Source organism: Apium graveolens, chromosome 6 (genome assembly GCF_009905375.1).
Source record: "Apium graveolens cultivar Ventura chromosome 6, ASM990537v1, whole genome shotgun sequence".
In the NCBI taxonomy this organism is placed as follows: Eukaryota; Viridiplantae; Streptophyta; class Magnoliopsida; order Apiales; family Apiaceae; genus Apium; species Apium graveolens.
The window spans coordinates 62,076,756-62,096,877 of NC_133652.1; the positions used below are offsets into that span (position 1 = coordinate 62,076,756).

General features: G+C 36.4%; 2 protein-coding genes across 4 annotated transcripts; both read left to right on the forward strand.

Annotated features, from left to right (window-relative positions):
• The first annotated feature begins 320 nt into the window (after positions 1-320).
• LOC141663981 (uncharacterized) lies at positions 321-9,019 on the forward strand. 3 transcript variants are annotated; one of them, XM_074469833.1, is made up of 14 exons: positions 321-455; positions 1,508-1,609; positions 1,740-1,794; positions 2,114-2,202; positions 2,492-2,516; positions 3,496-3,534; positions 4,652-4,769; positions 4,977-5,119; positions 5,206-5,575; positions 5,763-5,863; positions 6,520-6,730; positions 6,816-7,589; positions 7,685-7,750; positions 8,497-9,019. In XM_074469833.1, the coding sequence occupies exons 2-14, from the start codon at positions 1,535-1,537 to the stop codon at positions 8,783-8,785; spliced, it is 2,355 nt and encodes a 784-aa protein (XP_074325934.1). In that variant the 5' UTR covers positions 321-455; positions 1,508-1,534; the 3' UTR covers positions 8,786-9,019. The 3 variants fall into 3 exon arrangements, with proteins under 3 accessions (XP_074325934.1, XP_074325935.1, XP_074325936.1); XM_074469834.1 differs by lacking the exons at positions 321-455; positions 1,508-1,609; positions 1,740-1,794; ... (1 more) ...; positions 2,492-2,516; positions 3,496-3,534 and adding an exon at positions 3,796-3,887; XM_074469835.1 differs by lacking the exons at positions 321-455; positions 1,508-1,609; positions 1,740-1,794; ... (1 more) ...; positions 2,492-2,516; positions 3,496-3,534 and adding an exon at positions 3,822-3,866.
• A 969-nt stretch (positions 9,020-9,988) lies between these two features.
• On the forward strand, positions 9,989-10,906 carry LOC141665171 (U-box domain-containing protein 8-like). The gene has a single exon (XM_074471151.1). The coding sequence runs from the start codon at positions 9,989-9,991 to the stop codon at positions 10,904-10,906; it is 918 nt and encodes a 305-aa protein (XP_074327252.1).
• Positions 10,907-20,122: the final 9,216 nt, after the last annotated feature.

Below are 20,122 nucleotides of genomic sequence, written 5' to 3' on the forward strand. Positions count from 1 at the left end.
AAAGAGTAATGAAAAGAAATTATTAACCATGAAAATAAATTGATATTAAGACATATCGTAGGTGATCAGAGCTGGATCATGTATGAATTAAATAAAAGATAATAAAACTATTTGAAATATAAAATAAGGGAAAGAGCGACAAGATAAAATAAATCTCCATTAAACCTGTACCACATATTCATCATTGATCTATAATTCACAAATACAATCACAACACTTAGAAGTTCATATTGAGCAAAAACCAATCAAAGAAAAAACAACTTCCGGCCCGTGTCAATAAGCCCAACTCGGTTCTTCTAGGGCTATAGCATCGCCCATGAGCACCGATGTAATTCAAATACAGCCCAGGGCTAAAAACGTAAATTAAACATCTTGGGCTCACATATATAGTCACTAGGTTTTCTCATCTCTCCCCCCTTTCGTCCTCACTTGTGGAGTTGCGATTCATCTTTCAGGTATAAACCCTAACTTTTACAAACATATATTTTATTTTCTTTTTTTTCGCAATTAAATTATGGTTTATCTAGCTCAATTTTTATAAATAATCAATTTCTGATATTCTATCTGTTTGAACACTCATATATGTGTGTTTATGCGTGTATATAGGGTTTTATGGTATTGTTTGTAAGTAATTTGTTCTCAGGATGCGTTTATTTTATGCTTTCGTATCGTAATTACTTATTTGAGCTTTAATTCTGTTACATTAGCTTGATATCCTTAGTTTTTGATAGGTTATCTGTTTGAAACTCGATAAGATTTGTATCTAGATATTGCTGTTTAAATTTGGATTTTGTGGATTGAGGTTTGCCTTGGTGATGTCTGTGTGTTTGTGTTTCTGTTTGATTTACTTAGCTGTTGACGTGTTTGATGTGACATATGTTTGACTGAAATGTGTGTGTTTATGCGTGTAGAAACGGGGTTTTGTATTATTTGTAAGTAATTAATTTATTCTCGGGATGTGTTTAGTTTATGCATTCATGTCGTAATTACCTATTCGCGCTTTAATTCTGTTACACTAGCTTGATATCTTTAGATTTTGATAGTCTTATCTGTTTTAAACTCGATAAGATTTGTATCTAGATATTACTGTTTAAATTTGGATTTTGTGGATTGAGGTTCGCCTTGCTGATGTGTCCGTGTTTCTGTTTGATTCACGTAACTCTTTAAGTGCTTAATATGACATATGTTTGACTGAAATGTGTATGTGTGTGTATATGCATGTGGATATGGATATTATGAATTGTTTTTAAGTAATTTGTTCTCAGGATGCATTTATTTTATGCTTGCGTTTCGTAATTAATTATTCGCGCTTTAATTCTGTTACATTAACTTGATTTCCTCGGTTTTTTGATAGTCTATCTGTTTAAAACTGGATAAGATTCGTATCTAGATATTGCTGTTTAAATTTGGATTTTGTCAATTGAGGTGTGCCTTGCTGATGTGTGTGTGTGTTTGATGTGACGATTGTTTGATTGAAATGTTTACATCATTTTTTTGGCGCCTACAGCTGGATTTTTGCTGGATAGCGAAGAAAATGAGCAAGAGGAATCCGTTTGTTTTTTTAGACGTATCGATTGATGGAGATCCTAATGAAAGATTGCTTTTCGAGGTATACTTGTTATTTAAATGGTATTTAGCTTACTAGGATGTACAGTAGTTTTTTTTGGATCTTCATTTGGTATGTTAATTAGATTGGCGCGCAAGTGTTTCATATCTTTATTTTTTATATTGCGCTGCAGCTTTTCTATGACCTTGTCCCGAAGACTGCCGAAAATTTCCGTGCACTATGTACAGGTAGAATTATTAAGATTGAAGATATGTTTTCGTATTTGTTTATTTTTTCAGAAGAATTAATTTGTTCAGTAGCTAATTTTATGACCGATTTTCGCTGAATAAGTTCTTTGCTTCTAAAGGAAAAGCTTACTAGAGAAGGAACACATTTTAAAACTATGTACATGTGTTCAAAGCATGGTTTACATACTAGATCATATTTACAGGAAACTTGCCCCTCTTGCATTCTTTTATTCAATTGGGAGAAGTTTTACCCTCTTATTTAGTTAAGTTCAATAAGTTTTATTTGCATTCTTATTCTCAATGTTTTTTAATTATTCAGGAGAAAAGGGGATTAGCTCCAAAACAGGGAAGCCGTTGCACTACAAAGGAACATTCTTCCATCGCATAAAAAAAGGATATATAGCACAGGTATGTACTTGTATCTTCCTTGTAGCGACTCTAAAAGCCACCTATCCATTCTTGATTAGCTAACAGGTCGGCCATGTCTTAGAGTCCTTGATGTCTTTTCGTCAGCTATCCTCTTTTATGCTGTAGGATACAGGGCTGATGATCACTACTGCTTTTGTTATGATGTAGTTTCGAGGTTGTGGTTATGAAGTTGTCCATACGTATTGAATTAGAATAATCATTTGTCGTTACTGTTTTACATGCATATGTTTTCTGTATATTTAATTGAGAGCTGATACTTCTTTTGCAGGCTGGTGATTTGCTGAGGCGTGATGGTAAGCCCTCCGTGTTGTGATTTATATCTACCTTATTTATTTACTCCATGACTTGCAAATTTGAAGTGAACTAGAGTTTCTTTAGTATCTAGCTTTTGTTTCTAACATGTAAAGTAATGTATAATACTCACTTGACCCTTTGTATGTCCTGAATTGTGGTATGATTGTAAGGCTTGATTGTTTTGCATTAAGTGTATATTATTGATGAGAAAGCAAAAGTAATATCTGTAAGTGTACAACTAATGGAGTGCTACATGCCCTCTAGTCCTTACTTTTTCTCGTGCTTGGCATAGAATATCTACAAAAATGAATAATTAGTATGCACATTAAATTGGGTAACATACTAACATCTTGCAACCAGAAACTGTGGAACTGATGTTCTAATTTAAAGACCTTATAGCTCTGCCGAAGCTATATTTCGTTACATAATGAAAAACAGTAATGATGAAAGTAAAGCACAACTATGTAAGCAAGCATGAATAGTGAAGATTAAACATAAAATATATGCACGCGAGCTGATATGTACTGTTGCGCTGCCTAAACAGGATGGTGAAACAGTTGAGAGACTATGACAATTTTAAATGCATAACAATTAGGTTCCTCAGTAGTGCAACCAGGAGTCATTTGTTGTGACTTATTTTAGCTTATCAGAAGTGCTGTCACAATTTAAGAACTTTACATTGTTGATAGTATCATTTTTTCTTTTCATGGTTGATTTATGATTCTTCTAATTACAAAAGCCAATTTTGGAGTCATTTGTTGTGACTTATTTTAGCTTATTAGAAGTGCTGTCACAATTTAAGAACTTTACATTGTTGATAGTATCATTTTTTCTTTTCATGGTTGATTTATGATTCTTCTAATTACAAAAGCCAATTTTGGTGCTCCTGTATATTGTTACCTGTTGCTGCTTTACTTTTAGAACACAGAAAATTACATTATTTTGACAGTCTACTAAGTCTTATTTATTGTTTCACAGGAAAATTTGGAGAAAGTATATATCTGGAGAAGTTTCCAGGTGAGCCGTGAGAGTTAATGAATAAGTTGAAATGCTTCTATATATTCCCCCTTTTAATAGATATATATTTTAATTAAAATTTTCAAGCATCCTGTGATGGTCGCCTGGAACAATTTAGTTGGAGATCTATGCTCTTCCTTGATTCAATTCGTATAGCATTAAATTAGCTTTTTAGACATGCTTGTGCCTTCCTATATATATGCATTATCCCACAAATCATTTGTGTCTTGAGAGCAATTGGGTTTCCTTTTTGCGTTGCCTGTGAAGGTGGGGATCACTGTGATCTTAATGTTGCTGCATGGAAGCCTCAACCCAATGAAATTGGACAAATTGTATGTCTGTCCCTTAAAATGGTAGGGCGTATGAGTACTTTGCCTATTTGTGTAACTTTTGATTCTTGATTGGTATTGGTCCAAATAAAAAATATGTATTTAATTATTGTCAAGTATTGTATGATATGTTTGTCTTTCTACCTTATAATTCATATTGTAATGTGGAAAATAAGGATTGGAAGTACTTTTATAAATATTGAGCTTTTTTATACTGAGAGATGCTACTATCTGATTTTCCAGTAAGGTGGATATATTTCATCTTGTATGTCGGTATTTTGTGAATTATTCTGTTTATGCTATCTATGCAGCTAATACATGGCCACATGGAATTGAACTGCTCTTTTGTTTAATATGGACTTTGTCCAGTTTTGTTAAGCATTTCTGATCTACACATCTTTTATCCTCTATCTTCATGTTGGTATTTCCGTGTCTGAGGATTTTGTTGTATTTAATCTTTTATTGGGAACATAAATGATCGTATAGGAATATATTTGTATATGTTATTGATTAGTTTATATATATTTAGTGTAATGGGAAGTAAAGGGATTTATATATATGTTTCATGTGCGGGGCTAGTAGTTTATTAAATGAGTAGCTTATATATGTGAACTTCAATTGTCTTAGGCCTTGGTCCATTCATGTTGTTAGGGTTTCTATTAATCCCCACATATTATTAAAGACTCGATAACTGAAATATTGTTTTATATTGAATTGAGTTTTCTCATTGTTTATGGACTGATCCATAGTTTTTGTTGTGTTTGTTTAATTGTCGTTCAATATTGCAGATGAAAGATCCAAATTATTACATGACCAGCCTGGTCTTCTTTCAATGAATATTGCGGATCGTGATACACGTGGTTCCTTGTTTAGCATCACCTTTGAAGCCAATCATGATCTAGACAGGTTGGAGTGTTTGTTTCATGTTCAATTATAAATCTGCATCCACTGATGCTATTTTAACCATTCCCAAGCTTGAAGTATTGCTGTTATTTATGTAATTGATAATTTAGCATGACTTACTAATCGTGCCTAGTTCTTTTTACATGTGTTCATTTTATTGAAGAATAGTATATAACTGACCATGAATTACATTTGCCTTCGCTAAAGCAGAAAAAATGTTGTGTTTGGAAAACTTGTTGAAGGACATGATGTTCTAAAAAAGATTGAAAATTTTGGGGATAAACAAGGAAAACCGGTTACAACAGTAAAGATCACCAAATGTGGTGAACTCCCGAATGAGAATCAATGTTCAGGTTTGTCAAAATGTTAATTTGCAAGTGTCTTTTTGTCCATTTGGGTTTGTGCCTACTGTTGCTCAAGTTATTTTCTTCCTTTGCAGATAAGACAAAAGCAAGTAAACTGAGAAATGGAAAGGAAGTTTTATCCGAGGTTAACAACCATGATTTACGGCATAAAAAGAAGCATAAAAGATCCTCAAAAGACCGGAGGAAGAGAAGGAGGAGGAGGTACTATACATCCGATTCTGATAGCTCCTCAGATACAGATACTGAGACCGAAACATCTGAATCTGACAGTGAGTCAGATTCGGATTTATCGTCATCATCTGATAGTAGCTCATCAAGTGATGATAAACGCAAGAAGAGAAAGAGATCCAAGAGAGATCGAAATAGACGCGGAAAAAGGAGGGATCGAAGAAGAGATAAAAGACGCAAACGGCGGTATAGGAGATCAAAGCATAAATCAAAAAGGTTGTATTAAAGCATGTGATTTGTTGTATATGCACTTGACGACTTTTTTCTTTAATATTGCATATAATAAATGTTGAATTTAATTTAGTAGAATAAGGCTGGGTGATAATAAAGTTGAAACTTTGCTAATTTTTTCATTCACGATTGTCATTATTCATAATTTATTTCTTGTATTTCATTTATGCAGGACTTTGGGTGGCTCTAGTGGAATTGAAAGTAGCAGTGATGATGATTCCAACACTTTTTCTAAAAAGGACCGAAAGCATAAAAATCCCGCTCAAGTAACAGGTATCATAGTTTTGCTGAATGGTTTCCCGAGAGAAACCATTATTACTTGTTTGCCTGAGATTCTGTGTGTGTATATGGGAAAGAAGTGTGAAATTTAATCTTTATATAGAATGTAAATTATAACTTTCCCTGTTTTGCTTAATAATTGTGATATAACCTGGGTTTTAAACAGCTCTTACTTTTGTTGTTAAAAATAAATGAGGGGCCTTCATTTGTTGGATTTTGGCAAAGGATTTGAAATAATGAAAACTTTTTATTGGATATCTGTTCGACATCAGAGTGTGTAGTAAATCAACTAATTTCAATTGATGAATCGGGTCACCTATAAGTTTAATTGCTTTAGTGTGTATCAGGTTGGCTGTAGCCACGTGTTATACCTCATTATTTACGATTGATTTGAATGCTCAAAATTTAGATGTTCTAGTCGGTTGCGGAAAAACTTGCCATATTATATAATCATGTTACCCTTTTTCTACATATTTGTAGTTAATCAGGAGTCCATTTCTAAATGTCAATTTTTTAACTAATACAGTATCATTTATATCATCTGCCAGTTTCGTCAGTTATGTCATCCATATTTACTATGATGATACCCTTGGATCCTAATATAAGATGTCTCCATAGTTGGTGATTTATGTTGTTATTACTTTATGCAGGTGAAGTCAATTTGCCTTCGCTTGGAGACAGGGAAGACATGTCACTTCATTATAAAAAGGTTGATTCGCTGGACATGCTTGAGCACGACGAAGATGAATACCCAAGGGAAAATGGACAGAGACAGAGCAACAAGATTGAAGTGGAAACTAAATCTGAGAAAAGTGCAAAGAGAGATCCCGAGTTAGTAGATGATCATCCTGGAAAATATAGGTACACTTCTGTAATACTTTTAATTATGTTTCTATGCTTTGAGTTCTCTTTCAAATTTTGTAAATTATTTTACATTAATGGGCAGGAGTAAAAGCATCAGTCCTACAAGGATATTGAGCAGAAAAAGTTTCAGTCCAAAAACAAGCTTGAGAAAGAACCCCAGCATGAGCCCTAGGAGAAGCATGACCCCTAATAGGAGCATGAGCATGAGCCGAAGTCGAAGTGTTAGTGGAAGCCCTCCGCGTGTCACTCGTAGAAGCAGTAGTTCTAGCAGAAGTCCTGTTAGAAGTAAAAGTAGTTCATCTAGAAGTGTAAGCAGAAGCCCAGCAAGTCCCAAAAAGGGAAGAAGCATCAGTCCAATTCCAGTAGGCACCAGACCTCGGCGAAGCAGTTCCAGGAGTCCCACATCATCTCCACTTAAGAGAAGCCGAAGCCGTAGTCGTAGCCCACAAAGAACCTCATCTAGGAGATCTTCTAGAAAACTAGAAAGCATAAGCCCGATCAAATCTCGAAAAAGTACTAGTAGAAGCCCTGTTAGATCATCTCGAAGAAGCATCAGCCGGAGCTCAGGTAGGGCCCCTTCTAGGAGAAGTGCAAGTCGAAGTCCAATTAGAGAGAATACAAGAAATAGTCGTCGCAGTTATTCCAGGAGTCCCTTTGGTTATGGTCGTAGGGCAAGGTCACCGTATATGGATCGTGCGAGGAGCATAACTAGAAGTCCCTCGCCAGATGGTTTATCTAAGCAGCGGATCAAACGGGGAAGAGGTTTCAGTCAACAATACTCTAATGCTCGCAGATACCATTCTCCAGATCGTTCGCCTGTAAGGTCAAATCTTTATGGCAGAAGTGAGCGAGACAGGTAAGAAGCTATATATGGTTGTTACAGGTCCACAGGATGCCTCATTCAATGAAATTTTCTTGACTAAATTTTTTTATTTATGTTGCACATCGTAGATATCCAAGTCACAGGAGATCCCCCAGGCGTCACAGAACTCCACCAAGAGAAAGAAGTCCTATGAGGTTTGCTTACTTTTTTGCATCTCTCTATAGCTGTAACTGTGTTTATCACCTATTAAATACTAAATAGCTACTTAAGTAATACTGAAGTGTAAAGTCTTTGAATTTACTGCATCTGCAATATTAAAATACTCTTAATGATATTTTTGCCTCTGAAGTATGGACGCTTGAAAACAAAGACCCTTAAACTGTCAAAGGGTACCTTTTCCCTTGGATTTCAGAATTGTATACTTTTAGTCTTTTACCCCTACTCAAAATGCGTATTTGAAATGTACACTTTCTGCCCCTACTTTAGGCTGAACACATACATTTGTGATACCTGAGGGATTAAGCTTTGATAGTTTAAGAGTTTGTGTCCAACAGTCCATTTTTTAAGGGCGAAAATGTCATTAAGCCAATTAAATGTTATTTATGGTTTATATGTTTCCTTTTTTTTACACATTTTGGTATAATGTCATGATAGTTTGTGTGCGCACTTGTATATTTTAATGTCTGTTTGGTAAAATAGAAATTTGGTTGAAGAGAGGGAGGGAGTTAACAGAAGAACAAAGAGGATAAAGATCATCCTAACATCTTTCCGTCCAGAGCATGTTAATTATTCATTTTTATAAAATTTTCTACGTAAGCTCTTTAATATTTGATTAACTGTTAGGTCTGAATATTTAAGTTTTTTTGACAACCAAATATTTTTAAGTCCTTTATGCTATGGTTATGATTGTGATCTATGTGCTCCATTACACTTGCCCCAGATACAGAAGTCGAAGAAGCAGGACTCGAAGTCGGAGTCGTTCAAGAAGCCCAATCCGCTACCGCAACCGACGTCGTAGTTACAGCCGATCTCCCATCGAGACAACAAGGTACCGTGCATCACCTAAAAGGCGGATTACACGTCGAAGTAGGTCCTTATCTCACTCTTCCCCATCAGAATCACCTAAACGGGCTAGCAAAGCGAAATCTATATCATCTTCTGAAAGTCCTCCTGCAAAGAACGGTCTGGTCTCTTATGGAGATGGCTCTCCCGATTCTGGCGAAAGGTAACTGAGTGTAGAACAATGTGAGTTGAATGGTGAACATGTGGGCTGTTCTCTCAGTTTAATATTATGAATGTTATGTTAGAGTCAGTGATACCAAGTCTTTCAGATTTAAATCATTTACGGCAGATCGCCATTGTAGTTGAAAGTGTTTTTATGCTTTTGGTGCATTCCCAGGATTTGGATAATTTTCTTGATGGATCTTTAATATTATAATATTGATAGACTTTAAAGACTTCAAGTGGCTCGTATAATTTTTTTGCGTATCAAGTATTGTCTATTGTGTTTTGGTAGTTAGCAACATAAATTTCTAGACAACGTTAGATGTCCCTGACATATTTAGTTTACGTGTTGAAATTAATGTCGAGTATAAATTATAATTCTTCATGCACAAAGTCAAATTTTTAATAGTGTGCAAGTTCTAGTGTTCTACCAATGGCTCTCTGGTTCCATTGGTATACCTTGCCTTGTATTTAGGTTAAGGAGGATTTGACTTGCAAAACATAAATTATTGAAAGCGGGATTTAGTGGGAGTTGTCTTGTGACTCCTTTGATACTTGACGCTTCTCAGTTGAGAAGTTTTCAAATGTTACAGGTAAGAACATAATAAAACTCCTCCTTTGATACTCGACGCTCCTCAGTTAGAACTCCTAAATGGTACAGGCAAGTACATATTGAAGGTACTTTCTGAACCGAGTTGCCAACTTTAAGCCCCTTCAATCAATGTGCTTGTAAATTTTCGGGCTAGCTCCTCAAGTTCCTACTGAAGTGGATGATCAAATAGGCCTCTCTAGCAAAGAGGATCAGTAAATGGGACAGCGGTGTGAGGTCTATGAAGTGTGTTGTTTCTCGATTGTCTATGGGAGTCCGTTGTATCTGAAACAAGGAAGAAGGTTTGTAATAAATTGTCAGAACTCACAAGAAGATTTTGAATTCAGCCATCGTGTTGTGTCTACCTAATGACAGACAGCAACGTTTAAACTTTGCCGGCTACTGTCCTCTGATAACATCGTAGACAATAGTTTAAAGAGTAAAATATTGCTTTATGGGAGAATTATCCAACGCAATTAACATTGGAATCATCTATACTGTCTTCTCTACTTGTATTTAAGAAAGTATTGATAATTACATGATGCCTTGTATAAAACATAATTAAACCAATTCTATCTCAACACTCTTATCTATTTGGGTACCAAGTAGTAGTTTTGCAATGACAACCACCAAGTTACGTGACTCCATTTTTGAGTGTTTGACAGAAGCTAAATCCAACTCTGATGAAGTTAAACAAAGAGCTCTAAAGACCCTGGTTTCGATAACCAAAGTTAGTCCACAAAACAGAAATTTACTTGCACAAACAGATGATGCCCTTTCAACCCTTCTTACTTTACTCGAATCCTCCTCACCGCTTCTCCAAACTCTAACACTCTCTATCCTCTTTAATCTCTCATTAAACCCGAATCTCAAACAGTCGTTCACTGATACCCAAACCATTTACTGCCTCAACTCTTTCATTACGTCTCCAGTGTCCCCTGAGTCTAGCAAAATAGCTGCTTCTCTTGTATGTAGCTTGGCAATGTTAGACAAAAACAAAGCCAAGTTTGGAGTAGCTAATACTATTCAGTGTTTAGTTAAGGCAGTATCCGGATCTCGAAGCCTTGCTACTCATCACCTACTCAGTTCTCTTGCTGAGCTAGTGCAGTTCCATGGGAATTGCAGCGTTGCTGTCCGGGCTGGGGCTGTTCCAGTTTTGATCAATTTGGTGAAGAGTGCTGAAAATGAGGATTTAACCGGAACGTCTCTTGCTATCTTATCTCTGCTGGCTAGGTTTAATGAAGGATTGAGTGCATTGAGGAAAACAGATGAGATTGTGAACATAATGCTTGAGGTGTTAAAAGGGAGGTGCATGTTGAGTAAGGAAGGCGCAGCGGAAGTTCTTATCCGATTGTTTGAAGAAAGTGAAGGGTGTGTGAGAGATGCTTTGCGACTTGAATTCTCATCGGTGTTGGCTGATCTTTCGGTGAGAGGATCAGCAAGAGCTAGGGAAAGAGCTGGCTTGCTACTGAAAAAGATGATGGAAGCTGACTTGGATACCTACATGGAAGAAAGCCCAATGTACTATCAATGGTAGTTTCTTCATCTTTTAATAATTTTGCATTAGCCTTGTTGAGTAGAAATCTGATTGAAAGTTGAGTAACTTTCTCATTATGCTGCATTTCTTTTCAACTCAAATTTTGTAACCACAGGGCAGCTACAAGTTGTTCAAATCATCTAACAAGCTTAAACAAAGTTACACACCAAATAATTTTTATAAGCAACTTCAAAAAAACATCTTAATACCATCCGCGGGAATATTTAATGAAATGTTAATCAGTCTTCAGGAGACAAAATGCTTCTGTATGGTAGGAAAAGGATTTGACATAGAACAGACGGCAGAAGGATAACTATATAACCCAAACTGATGATGGACGACAAATCCTGGGTTACATACTATTAAAACTATTGGGAGTAACATCAACCCTGAAGATAGTCTTAGCTTCGTCCTCAAGTATAAAGGCACATCTATCTCCTTTTCGCAGTCTGCATGACCTGTAAAAGTGTTCCCAGCCGCTAGTCAAAGCTTTTATGCCAAGCTCGTTGTAGTAGAGGACTGGCCAAACTACTTCATTAGGACCTTGAAGGTTTACTACCTTCTTTTGAACGCTCTCCCAAAGTTTGACTGATTCCGGCAACTCCTGCTCAAGTTTAGACAAAGGGTATTTGAAAAAGGAAAACAAAAACTAGGACCATTCATACACCTGGGATATGCGTACATGACCAACACATAGCACTTAAAACCCAACTAGCATCGAACAGAAAGTAACAAGTAATTTTTTGCACCCAGCAAACCTATGCATCTCTGGCAACCAACACAAGAATTCAAATTAAATCAAGGGAATACAGGAGCAGTGGATTAAAGCATTAGCCTAAACAGAAATTCACGCCATCCAAGACATCGAGAATGATTCTATGGCACATATGAGATTATGTAAGCTAAGGGAAAGCAAAGCTCTTCTCCTAAACATGTCCACAGATTCTATATTGCTGTAGTCACCTTGTTTAACATCACAAACAATAAATAAACTTGTTATAACAAGCTATTCAATAGGACTACACCTTGTAACAATGAAGTACTACATAACAACTTACCAAAATCTCATGGCTTTGTACAGTGGCCGTAAAAGAGCAAACAGGTGCCTCCAGACTGTCGTCATTAAATAAATCCACAGGTTTAGTTTTCACAACTCTCCGGACTTCATTATATCTTTCAACCCCATCATATGTCTGAGCCGACCGGTGACTACTTTTTGGCAGTTTTTCTGCAAGATGGCAAACAAATATATATAAGCAAGTCTCGTACACTGGAACTCATAAAATCGTAGCTTGATGCTATACACCATATGCTAGTTGTAGGTAACGTCACAATCTCACATGCAGCAGAGCCGGCCCTGAGGCCAAGCTCTTTATGATAGCGAATGGGGGCAACGAAAGGAAAAAAAAGAAAAAAATTACTAATATATGGGCATAAAAAAAGTGTAGGGGCACATTTTTAATTAATAATCTAAAATACGACTTAGAAATTAAGATGTCGTTCGCACTTAATTAAACCGACATAAACACTATCAATATCTTATTTCTTATCATTCTTTTGATTTATTATCACAGGGCACAAATTTTTTTTTTTGCTCAACGTTACATCACTACACAAGTACTGAAGTACATATTCTTTTTACACAAAAACTTTAGCAAAAAAATTGTAGTTACTAGCACAAATGGCAAGATATATTGCATCAGAAAACATAGATTTCCACTGATACTACAATAGGCCAGCATCGTGAAAAAATACAAGTTTTGAATCTCAATATGATCAATGGATGTTATGCAGTAAAGCTGAGTTGAGCCAAACATCATCTTACTCAAGCTCCTTTTTATTAACTACAATGATAAGTATCTTAGACTGATAGATTTTGGCTGTTAGAGCTGATATTAGGTAAGCTTCCAAGAAGATTTAGTGTGATTAGTTTAGGGCTTATTAGGTGAAGTTGGACATTATATGATTCTCTACTCTTCCTTTTTGGTGTGTATTTTTCTTAAAGGATTTGAAAAAGAAACTTCTTGTAGGCATGGTATTGATTATATATAGCAGTAATACTAATTATTATATTCGATTACGGGATCCTTTGTGGATTTTACGATCTTTCCTAACCTGCAGGCTTTGTTTCCTTCAACCCTATAACGCGTGGCATGTACAAGAGCATGCATATATCACTATGATTGACATTATTTAATTTGGTGGAGAAAAATAAACAACGAGAAATGACTAACCTGAATGTTTTTTGCGTCCTGCAGCCTTCTCAATAATTCTCTTCGATGACATGGTTGGACTTTTGATCCTACATTCTGTAGGTACCTGATCCTGATTTTCTGTGGATGGGACATATGGATGGCCACCATGATGATCATTGTCAACCGCTCCTGCAGGTGATTCCGTACTCACTACCTTTGCAGACACTGTATTTTCATTTAACTTATCTACAACTGCACCAGATTGTGCCGAGGTACTAGAAGGATAAGGTCTGCTACCACTACCACCATCATGATAAACTCTAAATTGCAATTTAGAGTTTAAAAGATTTAACAAAGGACCTTGATTTTCTATAGGTGGGGCATATGGATAGTCACCATGATGATCTTTGTCAACTTCTGCCATGTTCGCTCTATATGAAGTGATAATGTTACACAAAGTAGGAGCAGCCGCTTCTGCAGGCGGTTCCCTCCTCACTAGCTTTGAAGACACTGTATTTTCATTTAAATAACCTGAAAGTGCATAAAATTATGCCAAGGTATCAGAAGGAATAGGTCTGCTACCACCAACTCCATCAGGATAATTCTAAATTCCAATTCAGAAGTTTTCAAGATTCAAAAAAGGACTCCAAGCAAAGTGGACATTATATTTATTTAATTCTCTACTCCTTTAAGGTTCGTCTTTTTCTTGAAAGATTTGAAAAAGAAAATGATTGTATGCATAGTAATAATTATAGCAATCATCGAGATAATGAGAATGACTGACCTGAATGTTTTTTGAGTCCTGCAGCCTCCTCAATAAATCTCTTTGATGACGTAATTGGACTTTTGATCCTACATCCTGAAGGTACCTGAATCTGATTTTCTATGGTTGGGATATAGGGATGGTCACCATGATGATCACTGTCAACTTCTACCATGTTTGCTCTCTTTGAAGTAATATTGTTAAACAACGTAGGAGCAGCCACTTCTGCAGGTGGTTCCTCATTCACTACCTTTGCAGACACTGTTTTTTCATTTAAATTACGTGCAACTGCATCAGATTGTGCTGAGGTACTAGAAGGATGAAGTCTGCTACCACTACCTCCATCAGGATAAACTCTAAATTGCAATTCAGAGTTCAAAAGATTCAACAAAAGACCCTGATTTTCTTTGGGTGGGACATATGGATGTTCACCATGATGATAATTGTCAACTTCTGCCAGGTTCGCTCTTTTTGAAGTGATATTCTTAGACAATGTAGAAGAAATGACTTCTGCAGGAGGTTCACTCATTACATTTGCAGATACTGTATTTTCGTTTAAAATACCGGCAACAACATCAAATTCTGCTGAGGTATTAGAAGAACGATGTCTGCTATCACTACCTCCATTAGGATCAACACTAAATTTCAATTCAGAGTTTGCAAGATTCAACAAAAGACTCCTGTCTTCTTCATAGCTGCATCCATTATCTCTGTTAATCATGTAAATTTGCTCCGTATCAAAATTAGCCGATGCAACATGCTGGCATGCTGCACCTTGCTTTTTAGCTGAGTGATCAGAAAGATTTGGACACTCACCAACTTTGTTACAGTTTCCTTCAATTTCACTTCTCTTTCTTTTCTTCCGAATTGCTGCTACTGGGAACTTGAGCTTCTCAAAGCCAGTGGTATCAAAAATTTCAACAACAAAATAAGAACTCCTAAGATAGTGGAATGTCAGAACATATCCCACTCTCAGGCCGTGATCTTCATAAAACTTAGTCCATCCTTCTCTAAAAGCCAAGAGACCATCCTTAGTACCTAATTTAACTTCCCACTGCTGACCATTAGTGTCCTGAAGAATATATTTTTCTCCAGCAACCAAAACTGGAATAGCTTTGGAGATCTTTTGAGGCAAACACTGCAAATATTATATTTGCAACAAACTATTATCAATTTATCATGAAAAACAAGGACATAAGAAGAACAACGAAGAAAAACTGAAAACAAGTAGTGACAATACCAGATATTTTGAAACATCGTAACGTCCAAAAATGATTTTGATAAAAGTAGTAACAAGAGGCAGCGGGTCAGTTTTGTTTGCATGAATCAATGAACACTTGAGTTTGCACTCGTCACAAGCTTCTATATCACCCATATCCTCTGTCTTTGCAATACCCCTTTTACATTACACATGAATGAATAAATAAAAAAATATGAAATGAGAAAATCATAAAAAACTAGATCTAATCAAAACTAAGAAGAATAGACGTGTGTTTAGGAAATGCATGCATGTGAGTTGAGTAACAGAAATGAAGTGAAAACGAAAAGTACCTTGATTGAGCTACAAGAAGAATGCACCCCCCCTTGATGTAGTATGTGTAAGTGTAAGTGTATATATGTATATATCAGTGCTGTCCTTCCGCTACCTTTTGCAAAAAACGTAACGTATGGACTCCATAATAGTGCACAAATCCCCCATTTTCCATAGGGGATACTATAGTTTACCATATATTGGGCACCCAATTAATTTCCATAAAAATTCTCAAAACATTAACACTTTTATTCAAAAATCTCTTATCAAGCACACCAACAACAAGCTAAAATCATCCCTTTTCACGTTATTTGGTAAATAAAATTTTAAATAAATTTTGGATACCAGACGTTTCTTCTTTTATTAATGTAATCTCACTTTAAGGTGTGCCAGAGGTTTTTTTCAGTAACCGTTAATCTCACTTTAAATTGGGCCTGATGTTGTTTTCAGTAACGTTACTGTGAGGTTAGTTAGGTCTTTTTCAATATAAAATTTTAGTAATAAGTCTGTAAATATAAACCCTCTTAATTTCTTTTAATTTCAGACTACCCTTCTAAATTTATTGTACAATTTTATATTTATAATTGATAAAATTTTTATGATATCATATATTTTATTAAAAAAATCAACAAATTTTCACAATTAATTCAATTGCTAAATTTTCAAGTTTATTTGCATCAGAATCCTCACTAACCGAACACTATTAACATAACATTACTCCACTATACAGTATAATATATCTTATGTAATATTCAAGACAACATGGGGAGGCGACGTTGAATAACGTTATCTTATTTAGTTGTATTGAGTCAGATTCATGAGAAATAGTTCAATTATTTTTTCAATAAATCCATAATATTTCTAATAATAAAATTTAGCAATGTTGTGAAGTGACGTAGGTAATATTTTACTATATTATTATATTAAGTGATGAAAAGTAAATACTTGTCAATCTTGAACAATAAATTTTTTATTAATTTTATATCTTATTTCATTTACTGTGTAATTATTTACATCACATTAGACTTTAATATTTACTCCCTCCGTCCCAATTTATCTGTTCCGTTTGATTTTTTATGGTCAGGTTGATCCAATTTGGACCAAATATTTCGTATGGTATATAATCGAAAAAAATTATAAAAATTATATCATTAAAAAGTACATGTAATCTACTTTTATATGCATATTTCAGTTTTTGAAAATAATGAAAGGTTGATGTTTAATTTACAGTCAAAGTTGAGTCAATTTGACCACCAACAGTCAAATATGACAGATAAATTAGGACGAACAGAGTATTAAACATTATAATAGTTACGCTTTAATATATAAAATTATGGTACCGTTTTAAAAATTTATAATTGATAAAAATATGATCATAAAATATTATTTATTACAAAAAAATTGATAGTTGAATTATATAAATTATTTAAATTGCCCCATTTTGCAAATTTGATAGTTCTGTAACTTCTGTTACCCTCAACTTGAACATCAACATGCTATTATGTATTATTAGACATATTAGGCATTGTCAAATTTTTGCAAAATGATCATTGACGATCAAACTCTGCATAATAAAACTGTCATAGTAAAGAGAGTATATCAAGTAGTTATGACTCATTCAAATGAAACATTTTTGCAGACTACATATGTCTATTAAGTAAGATAAATGAGATATTGTACATTTTATACTAATTTTGATTATTAGTGGGTTATCTTCTTATAATCCATAAGAACACATGTAACTATTAATAATCTTGGTACATATTTTATTTAAGGCTCAAAATTTTTTGGAGAGGAAAATCCTTTTATTTATATTCAAGTTTTTTATCAAGCAATAGTTTATGTATTTTTCTTTACATATCTATATGGTTTTTAATTATTCGTTAATATAATAAAAAGGATGCTCATTTCAGAATATGGTGTAACGATTTATTTTATTTATATAAGAATACGGTGCATCTATATATTGTTTATTGTCCAATAATATAATTAAAAAAGTGATTATTTATTTTTTACATTTTTAAAATGACGGATAATAAGTGTACGCGCTGATAAAATTCCCTAGTTAAATAAATGAATAATATAATTCAAGATATTTGAAATAACACAAATAATAAGTTAAGAATTTCCAACGGTAGATTTTCTTCGTTACTGGAAAATAGCACTAGATATTTTTGAATATAGCTATATGTAGGCTATAGTTAAAAAATTGAGAACCACGCAACAGGTCTTTCCGATCTTTCGGTTCTTTTTGCACTCAAATTTAAGTCTCTCTCCAGGCGAGTCCACTGCCTCCGCTAGAAGAAGCCGAAGCAATTTGAACTTTTTGTGTGTATTTCGTCACATCTTACATGATCATTCACTCCCTTAATTGCACCTGTTACGCCCAGATCCTTTCGGTCCCTTGAACAGGTTTCGATTGGGTTGAAGTTGGCTTCGGCCGTGCCTGAAAATGAAGAGAATGCGAGGATTTGGACCCCCGATTCATCTCTGGTGTGAGAATCAGAATCTGATTGTAAGAATAGGGTAATAATACAAGAAAAGCAGAGTGTTTACGAGAGAATGTGTCCATTTTGTCTTACTCTTCTTAGGGTTTTTATACCCGATTCTGCTTTAAATGTCAGCCGTTACTAATCATTAAGAAGGGAGTGAAATGGGGGTGTTATGTCCCTTGCTCTGTCCAACGGTATGTAAGTATTGGGCCTCGGCCTGGACTTTCGTGGGCCTCTGTTTATCGGGCCTGGAGGTCCATCGGCCCAGTACCTTAACCGCTTATTGGGCCTTCGTTCAGTGGGCCTGATTGGGCCTATAACCAACATGTCCTTGTCCTTCGGCTGGGCCTTCGGGTCGGCCGACGGACACCAGTCTCGGCCCATATTGGGGCGAAGAAACCCTAGGGCGATCGCTTCAGTTCCGCCTCGATCTTCGGTCGTACATGTGGCAAGCTTGTGGGGACTTGCGGTGCATTAATGTAACAGCTGTTGGCACATCGTTCCATGACTCAATCTCAGCCGTTGAATGTCAACCGTTTTGATCTGGGACGTCCATTTCAAAAACCCCCAATCGTCGCTTTTCTGAATTTATTTTAGGCGCCTATATAAGCCCATTTGTGCATTTCATTTTCTTTTTATCACTTTAGCTTCTCCATACACAGTGACAAATTGCGGTGAATCTTCCAATCACGGGCAACAACAACTCCGTCTTCCCAAATCATCCCATTTCAATCCAAGAACATCTCCAAATAAGTAAGTCCCTTTTCTTGTTTTCCAGTTTTGAATTTGCATGCCAGTTTTTCTGTGTTTTAGGATGTTTGCATGTGGACTTTGTGGTTTTGTTCTGGGTTCATGGGGTTTTTCTGGGTTTTGTATATGTGCTATTGTATTTGTTTGGGGTTTTTGGGTAGGTAATAGAAGTTTCTCCGGGTTTTTCCACTTTGAGGGGGCCCCACTGGTTTAAAGATGGCATGCGAGCCGTTTTCCGACCAAGAACTTTCTTCGGGATTTCTTGGTTTTAGAACGTCTTTCGGGAGCCGACCCAGGGCGTAAACATGTGGTCTGGAGAGATGTTTGCGAAAGGTTCTGTAGGCAAGAACATCCTTCGGGAGGGCTTGCCTCCGGAGCAGCCTTCGGAAACCGCCTCCGGGGTTCTGGTTCGTAGCTGGGACGTGTACTTGGATTTTTATTTTTTCTTTTATGTCTGCTAATCCGAGTACATGGACTAATGTCTCTCTGTTCCTGATACAGGGACATGGACCGAGCAAACCGTCCCCCAGATTCTTGGGACCCCTTGTCGAACAGCTTGGTGGGAACGTCTTCCATTCGCCCCGAGCGGACGGGACGGGCCCTATATGGTTCGGCTGCTGACTATCCCGCAGCCAATAATAGATCCGAACTGACAAAATGATGTGTAGTTCAGATGTATGATGATTACTCTGTCCCTCAAGGGCTTTGTTGGCTGTACGCGCCGAGGGAGGGTGAAAGGATCTACGACACTCCCGGGGTGCCGGATGGATACGGAGGCTTTCGCCATAGGGGTTTCGGAGGCGGCCTTCAAGTGTGGCTTGAGGGTGCCATCGTTGAAGCTGATCAAGCACCTTTTCTTCCAGATGGGCATCGCCCTCGGACAGATGGACCCGAACGGGTTCATCCATATTAACTGTTTTCGGAACATGTGTCTTCACGCTGGGATCACACCCAGCACTCGCCTATTCTGGTACCATTATGATTTTCGGAAGAATCCGAAGAGTTCTGGTTTTTACACCATCGCCCGTCGAGCAGGGCGACCTGATTGGACGACGACCAATTCGAATAATAAATCCACTCACACTCATTGGTGTTATGTGAGTGGTCCAAGGTTGGCGGCCATGTCGGTTTGGCGAGATGTGAATCCCGTGCTGCTTCTCATGCCGAGCTTGACCTTGGAGAAGAAGAAAAATTACACGGCATTGATGGACGTCAATGTGAAGAAGCTGGGTCCCGGAGAGTTTCAGGACAAGGATTGACTCTTCAGCTTGTGGGGTGGGGGTAACAGAACTTCTTCATTTGTTTTTTCTTTAGTTTTGTCCCAGCACTTGTATATTTGCTTTTCCTATTTATGCATTCGATTATATATGCTTGGACTGACTTGTTTCCCCTTCATATTTCAGTGTCTTCAAGGGAGGCTTTGATCGAGAGGAAAAAGGCCAGGGCGGCCGAGAAAAGGGCGACCGAGGAGGCGGCGAAGAAGGC

Bases quoted from the DNA above. Each gene is read 5' to 3' on its own strand.
- LOC141663981 (XM_074469833.1), top strand. From the start codon at position 1,535: ATGAGCAAGAGGAATCCGTTTGTTTTTTTAGACGTATCGATTGATGGA. The intron at 2,517-3,495 runs GTAAGCCCTCCG...ATTGTTTCACAG, and splicing joins TGATTTGCTGAGGCGTGATG to GAAAATTTGGAGAAAGTATA. The intron at 3,535-4,651 runs GTGAGCCGTGAG...TCAATATTGCAG, and splicing joins ATATCTGGAGAAGTTTCCAG to ATGAAAGATCCAAATTATTA.
- LOC141665171 (XM_074471151.1), top strand. From the start codon at position 9,989: ATGACAACCACCAAGTTACGTGACTCCATTTTTGAGTGTTTGACAGAA.